This window comes from Cinclus cinclus, chromosome 5 (genome assembly GCF_963662255.1).
Source record: "Cinclus cinclus chromosome 5, bCinCin1.1, whole genome shotgun sequence".
Taxonomy (NCBI): Eukaryota; Metazoa; Chordata; class Aves; order Passeriformes; family Cinclidae; genus Cinclus; species Cinclus cinclus.
The window spans coordinates 62,092,841-62,108,083 of NC_085050.1; the positions used below are offsets into that span (position 1 = coordinate 62,092,841).

Below are 15,243 nucleotides of genomic sequence, written 5' to 3' on the forward strand. Positions count from 1 at the left end.
GGCTGGATGTGGGATAGTTTCCCGGTGAGTCACGCAGACCCCGCTGCAGTGGCTTCCGGGGAGCGCTGTGCTCCGCATGAGTAGCGGGCTCTCAGGGTGACATCGTTTCCTGAATGATGCAACTGAAAATTCCCTTTCCCGCGCTTCTTGTTTCCTGATCGGTTTTCCCTTTGTTCTCCAAGACATTCCAGCAGCTGCGCGTCTTCTGCTCCTGGTCTTTTATTCCCCCACGAATCTCTGCGAAGACAAGTTATGTCCACAGCTACTCTAATTACCTTGGTACGGAATGGGGGGTTCCAAGTGAGAAGGCGAGCCGCGCTCACGTCCCGCTTCCTGCAGGACGAGAAGCGCCCTGCAGCCGCCTGCTCCATCTCCACCTGCGAGCGCCGCGCCTCCCGCTTCGACCCCGAAGGGAGCGGGCGGCCGACCACATGGGACACCTTCGGCATCTGGGACAACCGCATCGATGAGCCCATTCTCCTCCCACCCAGCATCAAGTACGGGAAGCCGATCCCAAAGGTGAGCCTGAGCAAGGTGGGCTGCGCCAGCCACATCGGGAAGCGAAAGGAAAACGAGGACCGGTTCGATTACGCTCAGCTGACAGAGGATGTCCTGTACTTCGCAGTGTACGATGGGCACGGCGGGGCAGCAGCTGCAGACTTCTGTGACACATACATGGAAAAATATATTAAGTAAGTGCTCATCGGGGCAACGCACGTCAAATAAATTACAGCCGAGATTCCCTCCTAAGGGAATCAATGGCTTGTGCATTGTAGCTAATCCTCCCAGGTTATGTCCCTATGGGACAGCAGGAGCGCTGGATGGAACAGACATGCTATGAATTACTTACTCTGTGGGGTGCCTGCCCCATTGGGCAAGCCCAAAAACACAGGAGAGGAAAGCACGATTGTGTCCCCTGTCCAGGAAATGTCTCGGAACACAGGGAGAGTGTGGACTGACTGTTTTCACACAGGGTCTCTGTGATCACTGACCTATGGTTTGCTTACACTTTTCTGTATCCATCACATCCCTGGATGCTGGATAAAGAACTTGGATATTTGCAAAATTACAGGATTATGCTTTTAGTGCACGTAGTTAGCAAAATCACATTACCTTTTCACTCAAGTCCAGCGTCATTCAGTGGGTGCAGGGGAGAGATAAGACTGTGAAAGGGATTGATCAGGAGGTATATTTCTTGGAAACAATTTTAATTTCTTTCTTTGCTTGCTTGCTTCCAGGGAATTTCTTGCTGAGGAGGAGAACTTGGAAAATGTTCTGAGTAAAGCTTTTCTAGAAATAGACAAAGCATATGAAAGGCATGCTAATCTCTCTGCTGATGGTAGGTAAAAAAATATTCTACTCATATAGGTGTGGAGAATAAAGTTTGTCTTATTTGCTCAGTAGTTTTGCAGTCAAATGTCCAGAAAAGCACTTGAAAACAATTTTACTTAGCACAGGATTTTGCTCTGGTCACTTAGTGCAAATAAAACAATTATGCTTTACCTCCTAAAAATGAAATAACTACTGTAAGTCTCTTGTCAAATTTACTGGAAGAGTTATGAATCTGAATGTTAGCATAGTCATCAATTAATTTCTCTTAATATGATTCTGAAAAGGCTTATGTTTGTCAAGGTAGCAAAGAGTGATTTAGATTTACAGGAACTATAATTTTACTGGTAAGAAATGTGGAGAGGGGTGTTTTTTATTTCACTTCTTTTTTAGGGGTGGGGGGATTGGTGTTTTTATATGTTTATTTGTTTGTTTTAAAGCTGTTACTCCTGTGGATTAAAAGCAACAGTGTCAAAGTTCCCCTTCCTAACTTGGCTGCTGCACCTGAGGAGGAACGTAAGCCAAAATTAATGCAATCAATATTGCTTCTGCACAAACAGAATCACAGGAGTAGCTGAGTGGGAAAGGGAAAAAAGCAGTGAAGAGGAAAACAAGTTTGGCTGTGGTAAGGCTGTGGTAAAGCTGACACCAGCCCTTTTAGACTCCCATTTAATCCTGGCTGTTAATGAAGTTCTTGTGTGTGTGTCTAAAGACTAAGTACATCTGAAGTTCCAGCTGCAGCAAGCAGAGCTGATAGAGAGTAGCTTAGAAAGGGAGATAGCTCCTCTGACAGAATCTTTCTCAGCTATGAGATACAATTCTGAGAGTCGGTTTAGCTAGTCTTAAGAAGAACACCCCAAGCAAACCCAATTAAAAGAAAAAAAAAAAAAAAACAGACAAAAACCCCAACCCACAACAGAGGAACAGAAACTGTAAAAGTCTTCTCTCCAAGAAAGACTGGAAACCAAGAAGTCCTGTAGGGACTGAAGTGATACTGTATTCTCAAGCTGCATTTCTGAAGCAGTGGCTGAATACAATCAGCAAGTAATGGAGTGTTTTTTTCACTTTAAGTGCTAGATGATTTTAGGCAGGCTTAAATGCAGGTCAGGCAGCCTCACTGTTGAGGCACTGCCTCTTACCTTAGCCTGCACCAGGGATCAGGAAAAAAAAAATAAGTCCTGAAATGCAGCCTTTGAAAAAGGATGATTGAATCCATAAAGGTCATTTTCCCATTGTAGTTCATGTGGTAAAAAAGACCACAGTTACTTTGACCTACAGGCTGGATTTTAGCTGAGCTCATGAGAGACACATCAGTAGAGCAGATGTGCTTTTTGTCCCAGAGCCTTTTTGCAAGTATGTTTTCTTACCAAATATGTTTTCAACCCAAATCCAAGACAGCATTTCAGTACTAGTTTGTGTGCTTCCTTGTATCAGACCATTTCATTTTCAGATTTAATTGTCCCCTTCCCTGTCCCTCTGTGAGTAAGAAAACTCCTGGTTTGGCTCATTGTAGTGACTTCTATGTCAGAGCAGATGTATTATTCTGTTTTCCTGAAAACTGTTTCCAGTCATAACACTTCGTAGGTGAGACAGAATTGAATAACAACAGTATTTGACGAACAGACTGTTCAGCAAGTAGAACATTTTAGGGATGCTTATAGGATTTTTTTCTAAAATCATTTAACTAACTGCTGCTGCTTAATGCCAGAAAACGTCTGCAGTGGTTACTAGGATACTGCACAAGCCCCCTTTGTTATAAAAGCAAAATAGAGGGTAAAATAGTTGCCAGACGACCACAGGGGCCACGCTCTGGCAGGTACTCAGTGTTTCTCAGGTTGGCTGAGCCACCTGCAAGCTCTTGCAGGAGCCTGAGGGATCTAAGGGAGCCCATTGTTCTTGGCTGAAAATCAAGCTCTAAGGCAAAGAATGGAGTAACAGAGTGCAAAGTCAAATTTGGATTTCTGAACAGATTAAACTTCTTGCATATCTGTTGTTAAAATAATACTGTGTTGACTGCTTTGTGTGGATATTTTTGTTGCTGATGTTATGAAAGTTACATAAAATTTCAGTGCTTGGCATGTATCTTGGTTAGAAGCCTACTTCCAAACTGATTGAGTTTGCCAGCAACATTTCTGATTAAGTGTGGCTATTCTGGATGTGACAGCCAAGACAGTTGCTAGAGTATCTTGAAGATGGTGGTTGATTGTGTAACTTGGTGTATCTGGGTTACACTGGATGCTCCCCAATTCTGACCTCCTTTGAAACCTGGCCATAGCTGATGAGGTGCAAAATAATAGCTTTGACTTGTTCCAGCAGATGACCCTTCCAGGGTCATCTCCCTTCACTGTGTCTGCCAAAAAAAAAACTGTACATTCAGGATGTCCAGGTCTTTACTAATACACACAACCAGCTTTAAATATTGTACCTGGGTGTTTGAGGGAAACTAAGCCCTGGGACAAATCTCTGTAGCCCAAATGACATGTTTGAGGCATTGTTTATAGTACTATTTAATGGGTAAAACCTTACGTAAGGCACAAACTTAACAGGACTAGAGACATACCTTGTTGGAGACGCCTTCAAGGGCATGGCCTTCTGTAGGTCACCTAACAGTGATACAGTATTTGAAATTAGAGATGGAAAATACAGAGCATGGTAGTTCCTGTGAGCTTTCAATAATAAAATTTGTTTATGTGTGTGTTCCAGGTACTGCTGCTGTGTCTGGCATGCAGTTCACCAGTGCTATTGGAGTGACAGTGACCTATATCTGTTGTTTCACACAAAACCATAAGAAACTTGCTGTAGGCAGGTCTGGGGTAATCTGTGCTCTGCCTAAATCCTGTGTAATCATTAACAGTTTAGAGCTATTGTCTAAGCCCTGAAGCTTGGTGGTTGATGCATCTTCAAAAATGCTTTTTCATCCCCTTCCATGCATTTAAATATAGCCAGTCACTTTCAAATAATTGCTAAATTTAGGTGTAGAACATAAAGGAAGCTCACATCCAACAAATGGCATTATCCACAGGACAACTGCCAGAGATGGGCAGAATTTTCTTCTATTTTTTACCAGCCATAAAAACTGAAATCTAAAGGCTGAAAACTTTGCTCAGCAAGGATGGAAATAAGTAATTAAATTCTGTGTTTGAGGAAATTTGAGCATTTCCCTGGAGAAGTGTGAGACAAACCCTCTCCTGGCCCACTGGAGGCCTACCAGGTATTGTTATTGCTTCTGTTCACTGTAAACCAGAGAAAACAAGAGGGAGTTTGTCCATCAGCTTCCACATTCAGTGCATCCAACTCTAAACAAATTGGCCTCTCACTTCTGGAATAGCCATCTTATTAAAGCATAGCCAGGTTAACTTGTCTACCCATGTTTGAAAGGGTTCTTATTCTTGAATATGCTGACAAACTGCATAAGTTATTTAAGAGTAATTACATTTTTAAAGTAATGAATGTTTTGTTGTTTTTTTTTAAAGTTACAATTCAAAAAAAATTTATTTCTTTAAATATGTCAACCTGCAACACTGAGGAGAAGGGAGAGCTGCAGAAATTGTAGTTGAATATTTCATAACTTGATCATCATTGTAGAGGCAGCATTTTTATCCAAGGGCCCTGATTATTACCTAATCAATTTAGAAGATACAATATTAAAGGGATGTTTATTTTGTCAATTTTTCCATTAGTCAGAACAATTAATACACTTCTATTCAGTGGCTTTGAGATGGCCCCATTTCATTTGGCACTGGTTTGAACTCCCCATATTGGTGTAATTACCTTGAGGGAGCAGACATTCTTCAGAGTGGCCACTCTTGCCATATATGAGACAGCTAGCCTTCTAGCACTGATAAAATTCTTCACTTGATCTGTTGGTTAGTTACTTATTTCCACAGGGAAACAAAATTGAGATTTTATTTGGGCTGAATTTAAACTGGTTTTGTCACACAGTTTTAGCAAGAAGGCGAGAACAGTGGCAATTGTCCAGAAATTCCAAGGCTGATTTACCAAGGCCAAAGATGCAGGAGCTTCCTACATGACCTGCACAGGGCAGTGCAGGCAGACCCAAGAGTGACTGACTTCATCCCCTGTTCTGCAGCCCTTATTCTTGCATCTCCAGTGTTGCAGGTTTACTTTGTTTGAACAAAGTCCCTGGGTGAATTTCCTATTTGCCTCTGTGTGCGTGTTATTTGTGGCAGACACTGTACCTGGTCAGCAGCTCTAGAACTGGAGGCCCTGGACACTTTAAGCTGGGCTTCAGTGGAAAGAGGGATCTGCTTAATTTTGTCCCAGGTGAAGGAGTCCGGCGGTTCCTAGCCTGGACTACTGGAAGGTTTCCACATCCTCTTTGTCACATTAGTTGAGATGACTTGCAGTAGAAGTTGTCCAGTGAGTGTTAAGAACCTATTGAAAGATCTTAGTTTTATAGTGATATTGTTAGGAAAACAAAATAAAATCTTTAATTGTTAAAACCAATACACGCGCTGATGCAACGTATTTTGTGTTAAACTAGCAGCAGTTGTAGAAAAGCATTAGAAATGTTATCCTATCATCATTCCTGTGGTTTTGAGCTGTGCTAGGAATCACATAATGCTATATCTGGCTCCATGCATGTTCTTGCCTCCCTACCCGGAGCATGAACTGGATCCAAGGAAAAGATTTTGAGCCGCATGTGTTTTTTTGTAGGAGTGCTATTTAACTAATAAACATATAAAGTTCAAGTCACTATGTCTATTACCATAATTCTGGACAATATCTTGTTCTTCAGTACCAGCCCTTGATTTTGTGATAGCAGCTCTTTTCTTTGGGAGTTTACTCAAAAGGTGCAGATTCACCTGAATTCCAAATGTTTCCAGTCTTCTGTGAATTGAAGACTATGATTTAACTTTTTTGTATGTTTCCCAGCATAGTTCTAAAACCACAGAATGAAATGGGAAAGTAGCAGCAGTTCTGCATTAATTTTAATGTCTAAATAAAATATATCTTCTGTAAAATAAAATGGTAGTTTTACATAGTTTGTTCTATTTCACTTGTTCTAACTGTTGGCTAAAACAGGTATTTTACTGTTCTACTAAAATTTCTAATTGCACTGGTACTTTTTAATATCTTATTTTCATAATGTGCCTCAAAGTGACCCTGCACTGGGCTAGTCCTTGCCTGAGATGAGAATCAGGATGTCAGTGCCCACCTGGATATTTGGAAGCTGCCACATCCAGTTTCCAGTGTCCCAGCCTGCATGGCCCTGGCACAGCCTTGAGGTGTGACCATGGCCACTGTGGCTGATGGGCACTCCTGACCTTCTGGTTCAGCCAAACCCAGTCCTCTCTGCAGTAATAATACCTGTTTTAAATAATAACATCAGCTTAGTTAACGCTGGTTTGTGAGGGTTTGTTTGGGCTTTTTTTTTGGTTCATGGACTCGCTGCTTTTGCTGCACAACAAGGCTCGATGCATCTTCCAGGGCTTGGTGACATCAGTTTATACCCAGCCCTGTTTGACTTACAGGGTGCTGAGACCTCACAGAGTTTGGGAAGGAGGCTGCCAAGACCTCACAGCTCTTGCATTTCTGTTGCTATCTGTTGGCAGCTAGTCAGATTTGGGGATGCCTGGCATTCCTTGGGATCAAACACAAAGTCCTGTCTCAAATCTGTCCCACGTCCCTGTGGTCAGGTTTTCAGGGCCAGAGATAGGAGCACATATAGCTGCAGCTGATCTCTGCAGAATCAGTGGTGGAAGGACAGTGACATGTTAACTGTTAGTGACATGAAAACAAGAATGTAACTGGGGAGTCACATTCCTAAGCAAGCCCAAAACTCATCCCGAATTGGCTTGCTTTGAAAAAAACTGGAAGAACTGGAAAAGCCCAGAATGCAGGTGACCTACAGAGGACCTTTCAAGGGGGTTTGCATTGGCTGTAAATGCAAATGTGTTCCAGTAGCTGGTCCTGTCCAGACATTTTGGTGTAATAGCTCAAGTCAGCAGGAGCTTTCCAGGCACCTCGTGCTTGGTTACCTCTGCAGAATTTGCAGGAAGAGAAGATTGTAACTGTAAAGTGGGACTTGCCCTTTCAAAAAACGAAGAAAACAAGGAAAGCTGAGCAGTTTTTCTGGCATTTTCTTCACTGCAGAGGATACTACAAATCTTTTTCTTGAAATAGGCACTTGCATTTCTCTTTTTCAAGAGTTTGATTCTTTTGTTGTTTTTTTCCTCCAGACCATTGTAGCAATTGAAGTGAGAAGCCCTTAAATCTACTTGCATGAGTGAATTCAGGAGGGTCCCTGAGTGCAGCCAGCCAACTCAGCTCACTCCCTTGGAAAGGAGGGAGGGAAGGAGGGCAGCCCCAGGGCTCTGCTTTGCTCTCTGGGCACTCACAGTGAACCCCTGTCAGGCGATCCCAGCCGTACCCCAGGCAGGCTGCTCCGACAGCCACTGCCACCTGCACCAGTTTGCAGGCACAGGGCAAGGCTGAATCCCAGAATCCAGCTTCACCTTTGCACTGGGACCTCCAGCCAGCTGACAGGGTGTGGAGGGAACTGCGTTCCTTCCTGGAAAAAGCCATGAAACCTGTTGGCTGAGTGCTCTGGGGGAAGCACAGGGGGAGTGTAACAGCTCTGACAGCAATAGGAGGATGCCACAGGCTGATCTACTGCTTTCCCTCTGGTGATCTATATGGAATTACAATTACTGTAACTATAATTATATATGACTGTATAATTGCCTGCTTCACCACCTAACAGAAAGAAAGATCCATCACCTTTATGGTGACCTACTTGTGCAGTCACTGTGCCCAGGGATAAGTACAATAACCCTGTAACTCTAGGTGAACTTACGGGGCTGAAAAACTGCTACAAAGTGAAAGGAAGTCACTGTACCTTGTACTGCTTTTATCCCACTTGCCCTGTTTGCATGGAGCCATGTTGTTGCACAAAAACACTTAATCGTTCCCCCCCACCTCCCCTCTCTTCCCCCATTCCTACATTTCCTACATGCATGCATGTTTGATTTTTTTTCTTTTTTTTTTTTTTTAACCTGTAAATATATTTTAGACTTAAAAGCAGTTACTTGCTGATTAGGTAGAGAGCAAGTTGTCTTCGTTTTACCAATTGAAACTGTTGCTGTTACGAATGGCTCCACTCTCTGAGGCAGTGCTAAAACCTCTCTCTGTAATGACATTTGTAGCAACTCTGCTGAACTCTGGGACCACTGCAACAGTGGCTCTGCTCCGGGATGGAATTGAGCTGGTTGTGGCGAGTGTGGGAGACAGTCGAGCTCTGCTGTGCCGGAAGGGAAAGGCCATGAAACTCACCACTGACCACACTCCAGAGAGAAAGGAGGAGAAGGAAAGGTACCTGCTGGCTGGTGATGTGGCTTCCCAGAGCACAGCCTCAGTAAGGATGGGCTTGTGCTCTGCTGCTGGGTTGGGCCAGGAAGAAAGCAGAGCTGAATATAGACCCCTGAGACCACTCTGAACTGTCACTAAGCTCCAGATAATGCACTGGGTCCCGTTCAGAGGACCGGGGAAGTGGAAAGGCCTCCATGAGCATTAACTGTCTCAGCAGTAAGATCAGCATCACTAAGATTCAGAACAGAGCTATGACCACATGGTTCAGACTAGTCCAAAGGTTAGAACCAAGTTAGAACCTGAGGAAATGCACTGTGATTCCCACCAAGACTCAGCCCACCAAGGGCTCCATGGAGCCCTTCAAACAGCTAAAGCCAACCCTCAGCCTCCCAGCTTAGGCTCTTCATCCATCATTCCTCATTCTAGCTAGTGACAGAAATAGAGGATAGAGATGGGTGTAATGGTGTGAAGCAGTAACCCATTCACTTTTTCTTTTGTGCCTCTGGACAGGATTAAGAAGTGTGGTGGCTTCGTTTCCTGGAACAGTTTGGGACAGCCTCATGTGAACGGTAGACTTGCAATGACACGGAGCATAGGAGATTTGGATCTTAAAAACAGTGGTGTGATAGCCCAACCAGAAACAAAAAGGGTTCAGGTAAAAGAGGGTCTGGTTTACAGGGACAGCAACACTTGGACTAAGGGGCTTCATAGGTACTTGATGCTGTGGTGGTACCCACACGACACGAGCCCAGGTGAAGCCTGATGGCCACGCATTGTTTTTTACTGAAGTAACCAGAAAGCAACTCTCACTAAGTTGTTTCAGATTAACACTAACAGGATAGAAAAGAATCTGGTACTAAATCCAACCAGATCAACTTCTAAATCTCACTTCTCACAGTCAAGTAAATTATGAGGGAAGAAAGATGACACATTATATATGCATTACAGGTGTTAGTCTGTTTGGGTCCTGTGGTCAAATGGATAATTTTGAGGTTAATGCTTGTATAAAACCATCACTGAGAACTGGGTGGGATATGGATGGGCTACTCTCAAAAAAGTAGGATATGTAGAGGTTTGCCGAGTTGAGAGGGGGAGGAGGAAAGGACAGCTGCATGTATCTTACCATAGCTTTGTAGTTATCCAGAAAACAAACATCCAGAAGGTATTTGGCCTCCACTTTGGCAGGAAGTTCTCCTGTCAATTTGCATTCTGTTGCTTTTCCCCAGTACACCTCCCAGGGCCCCAAGAATTGTTTTGGTGCTAATAAAGTGCCACCCACTAGGGGTTTAGAGAGATGATGTGCTATCATGCCTTCCTTGAAATCCTCAGCTTCAGGGAAATATTTTCAGGAGAGCACACAGCACCCCCAGAAAAAAGAAGAAGTGCTTTGCAAGAATGTAGAAACATGGGGGCAGTTCCCTTGCCTTGCAGCACTCACCCCTGTATGCCTCTTGCAGCTGCACCATGCAGACGACAGCTTCCTGGTGCTGACCACCGACGGCATCAACTTCATAGTGAACAGCCAGGAGATCTGCAACTTCATCAGCCAGTGCCACGACCCTGCTGAGGCTGCCCTCGTGGTCACTGAGCAGGTAATGCCAGCGCTGCTTTGGCCACCAAGGGCTCCTGGTTGGGCTGGTTTGGTTGAAAAAAACCACAGTTTTTTATTTACACAACACCACACATTCAATTGGCTGAGACATTCACCAGTCCTGCTGGTCAGCCTTTTCCTTACCCTGGCTCTCGCCATATCCTTGGCATCACATCGCTTAGCTTGCTTAGCTCACAGTCCACTGAACTGCGTGGGACTGTAACTGCAGCTTATGCCTGTGCTGAAAATGTCTTTGTCTTAGACAGAAATGGCCAGTTTCTGACTGTGGTTTGGATGGTGGCATATCCTATGGGAAACACTGGGGCATACCGGAATGGAGCATCAAGGCCACAAAGGGGCAAGTGAGTCCCTGGCCTCAGGGCGTGCTGTCCCAGGTGAAGCCAGACCCTTTCCAAGCCAGGCGCTGATGCTGCCACTTTGTTTCTTCTCTCAGGCTGTGCAGTTTGGCTCTGAAGACAACAGCACAGTTGTCATAGTGCCATTTGGAGCTTGGGGCAAGTACAAGAACGGGGAGATCACCTTCTCCTTCAGCCGCAGCTTCGCTTCCAGTGGGAGGTGGGCGTGAAGACAATGCCACAGCCAACCTTTCCTGCCATCACCTGGCCACAGCGTGCTACAGGAGAACACCTCCATCTGTTCCTAGGCTGACTCAATGTCTTGTCCATCTCTTCTGTTCCCAGTGTTAGAAGGTGCCACTGCTCCCTTGGTGCGTAGTGCCCGTGTTGCTTACGGCTGACCGTGTCTTGCTGCCCCTGTTATCCCCGGTGGCAGCGGGGCAGTGCCCTGGGTTTGTAGCCCCAGCAGCTCCACACATCACTTTGTTCACACAGATGAGGTTCTGGGCTTTCACCTGAGGCTGGAGGGGGTGCACAGTCATTTCATGCCTACCTGTATTCCCCAGGACCCTCAGTTCCCTGGCAGCTGTAAGTGCCTGAGCCGCATGCTGGCTTCCTTGTCCGGTAAAACACAGGGGAACAAACGCACAATGTTCTTAGGTAGATAGAAAGAGGGTTTGTTGTCTTTCCTGCTGCAGCCGCCCGAAACTCCCCTGTGCTCCAGGAGAAGTGGGTGAAAAATAAAGGAGAAGTTTCAGAATGTTTAGGTTCTGATGCCAGTGGCATTTGGTGTAGCTGTATAAGTTCCTGAGACAGTGCTGCTTTATGCTCCCACTGCCATCATCTGTGATCCTCTAGCTCCAAGGAGACAGACCAGGCTGGAGCCATGTGCTGTTGGACAGATGGGAACCTTTCTCCATTGGGTCCAAAGCCTGTGCAGTCTCTGTGAACCATGCAGCAGCCCCTTGCACTGTCTTCTCTTTGCTGTCAGTGCCTGACAGAAGCACAGAGGAGGGAAAAAGACGCACAGTTTTGATATCCAGAGACACTCATCAACTTGAATTTATTCTTTTTTTTTAATAAAGAAAATAAGCTAATTTCAAAGAGTTTACTCTTCAAGATCTGATGTGTAAGACAGTTTATTTCTTAATACATGCATGAGGATTTTCCTGCCCTCTGCTGAAGGTGTCTGAGTCAGTTGTGATCTCTCATGTCTCTCCATGGTACACAAGGAGGTGTAAAATGCCCCAAACAAGCTAGAGAAAGGAGAGGGCATTATAATAATGTAAGGTAATTTTTCTGAGTTTTGGGTTTTGCTTCTAGTAGTTGTCAGATATTCAGATACCAAAAAGGAGTTTTATACTTAAAGAAAGTGTTTCCACTTCACTTCTTGGAGGGGAATCTGTATTCAGTGAGGCATCCGGGGACCATATCTCTGATCCAGATCACATCACTACCAGGACATGGACTGCAGGTGACAGGCTGGCACAGGCGAAGATTTGTCCCAGTGTGCCTCGTTCAGACCTCTTCCTTCCTCCATTCCACACCAGCTGTCCTGTGGCAGTGAAATATGGGCAGACAAGAATGGATCTTTTCTCAGCCTTGCCACAGTATTTTTCCTTCTGTGGATGCTTCCAACAGCACAACTGTAAAAACAAAATTAAAGAGAAGTTACCTGATACTAAATCACGTTGCGACAAAAAAGACGGCTGAGGTGCCTGACCTGATTCTGATTTTCCAGTGTGAAATACATATCTTCATTACTTAATATCACTTTCATTTCCGTCCAGGGTTACCCCTTAAGCAATCACTCCATACATTTTTCCTTGTCTGTGGTAGAAGGTCCAGAAGCACCCAGCGGAGAACCATGTTGTAGTGACAGCATTAAGTACTGGCTGTTCAGAGTGCCCTGGTCTGTCCCATCACTTGGTGTGTACAATGCACTTACTTGGGTTGTAACTGCAGTGATGTGTGTAAATCTCTGCTGTACTGGATGCTGGTGTCCAGGCCTGGTGTAGTGAGTGCACCACTGGTTTACAATCCTAATTCCCTCTCTCTCCTTAGATTTTCCCCAGAGTTGTGGTTCATTGTTTACCTGAGGTCAGGATCGTTGCTGTTGGGGGTTTTTATTTATCCTAGTAGCATGGTTATCTTCTTAGGGGAAGGATCCATCCATAACTTCTTTGAAATTTTACCAAGGAAGGGATAAGACAAAGCTTTGTCAAACAGAGGATGATTAGATTAAGGTGTGTTAATGGTTGCTATTGCTGCTTCTCGATTATTGCAGAAACACTTCCATTGGAAAGGACTCCTGGGCACATCTCACCTCCAGTCCTTTCTACTGGACCCACTGTTTTCTTTGTCCAGTTTCTTTTTCTCTCCTGGGGCAATTCCTGTAGTTGCTGCTGTTGTTTGAGTGCTGCCTCAAGCCCAGCCCTCTCAGAGGCTTGGTAGGCACAGGCCAGGCCCCAGTATGGGGCAAAAGCTGCTGGGTTTCACTGAGGTGGGCAAGGCACCCCTTCAGCCGGTGACACACCAGTTTGCAAGGGTTGTTGCCAGTCCCAGGCTCTGGGAAGTGATAACTGTGCTAGGAACCTGCCCAAATCCTTCCACACACCCTGCCAGCCAGGGAACAGCCACCTCAGGGCACGTTTCAGTATTGCCTCACCCACAAATCTTCTCTTATACCATGATGACACCAGATTCCACCAACCCCATTACATGCCAATGGTCTTAATTAGTAGCATTAGCAGCTCATATAAATGCAAACAAGGACCTCTGGAACCTGCACAATCTTCCCCACCAATCCAGAGTGGGGAGAGGGAAATCTATTCCCTCATCCACTTGCCGAGACAAGACAGGTCCTGCAGTGCAGCAAGGCTGTCCGTGCCAGGACACAGCCCAGAGCCATTGTTTGTACTAACACATTCCCACAACAACTTCAGCCTTATAAAGGATAAGCAGTGCAGCCAGCAAACTCCCTGACTCGCACAGGAGGTTGCCACTGCTATAGCAATAACACACTGGATACAAATCTGCTTTTGTCATGTCCCTTGTTGGGTGCCAAAAAGGACCATGGAAGGTGGACCTTGGCTGGACATCAGTTGCCCACCAAGTTGCTCTTATTACTCCCTTCCTCAGCAGGGTGGGGGATGGGGGGAGCAAATAAAATGAAAAAAAAACCAACAAAGTCTGTAAATTATAAAGATAATTACTACAGAGTGTTACCAGCCCCTTTTCTGGTGCCCAAACACAGTCCAGCACTGTGAGGATGCTGTGGGGAGATGAGCTCCATCCCAGCCAGGCCCAAAAAACAATTGAGGTTTTCCATGTGGTCACTGGGCCTCCTGCAGCCCGTGGCAGCTCTGCAGGCAACCAGCTCCACTGTACCCCCCCCCCCCGCGAGGGACTGCTACTGCACACCAGAGCTCCTTCAGCTTGAGGACAAAGAGCAAATTGTGCTACCAATGGCAGCTGCCTGTCAGAGAGCTTTGTTATTCCGGGACAGTGAAGGATCTCACACTTTGAATGAAACAAAATGGAATGTGTGCTCTCTAGCTCACTGTCTTTCCTGTGCATCTGAGGTCCCAACAAAAAGAGTATTTTTCGTTTATGACAGACTGAACCAAGCATTAGGGGTGACCTGCTGAGCAAATGGTAAAAAATGTTGGCTTTTTTCTAACCTTTTAGGGGATGGATTCTGGAATCCACTGGGTTTGGTAAGAACATTTTCTTGCCGGAACATCCCTCCAGTGCAGTGGAATCTCTCTCTGTACAGGCACTGCAGGAGAGTGGGCTGTGGGTGCAGAAAGGAAAAAATACTGTCCAGCTAAGTATTAATTTTTATTGTGAGGATATGGAAGGCATGGGGAGCAGGGGAAGGGGCTCGTGTTGCTGGAGGATTTACTAGGAGAGATGTTGAGACTGCAGATGGATTTCCAATTTAAGTCTCTTCACCACTTGGAAAACTGGGGCTTCATGCTTTATAGAGGGAACTCACAAAAAAGTCATTTTGCAGCCTGGATTTAGGAGAGCTGGTCTCTCTGGATGATGAACATAGCACAAGAGACTGAAATGGGGTAATTCAGTAATTAATTTTAATAGAGGCCTTCATTACAGTCAGTCCCTTTGGGCTGAAATGCTCAGGGCTGGAGAATAATCCTGGAACAGCTGCAAATGGGGGAGTGGAGATAAATCAGCAATATCACTGCTTTTTATCTTTTTGGAAATTGAGAAGAGCTTAGACTCACCAAAAGATTTCTGCTGAGTTCCACGGGATCAGAGTTCCATGAGTCACATTTTCTCTCTCAGCCAGTGAATGTGCTGTGGTCAAAGACATTGGGATTTTCAGCTAAGAGAGAAGCACAAAACAGCAGCTACCAGTGAAACTGGTTTAATAATAATTCCTCCCAAACACCTTCAGATGGGCAGTACCAGGTCATTCCTCACTCACCCAAGAAGCCGAGTGTACAGCACAACAACACTCCAGGTATTCCTTCGTTCCAAGCTGCTGTTCTGAATGCAGATACCCATCAGGTGTCCTCTTGACCTGGGATGTGGAGTGCTTGGGCAGTGGTGCCTGTCATAACTTTCTTAGAAACTTAAGTGCAATTGTGTAAATTGCTTTGCCTTGGG

The 15,243-nt window shown here is 45.2% G+C and overlaps 1 protein-coding gene across 1 annotated transcript; it reads left to right on the plus strand.

Annotated features, from left to right (window-relative positions):
• Positions 1-252: 252 nt before the first annotated feature.
• Positions 253-10,944, plus strand: PPM1K (protein phosphatase, Mg2+/Mn2+ dependent 1K). Its single transcript, XM_062493882.1, has 6 exons — positions 253-692; positions 1,239-1,339; positions 8,499-8,664; positions 9,172-9,316; positions 10,119-10,253; positions 10,707-10,944. Exons 1-6 carry the CDS (start codon positions 253-255, stop codon positions 10,836-10,838), a joined length of 1,119 nt encoding a protein of 372 aa, XP_062349866.1. The 3' UTR covers positions 10,839-10,944.
• The last annotated feature ends 4,299 nt before the right edge of the window (positions 10,945-15,243 follow it).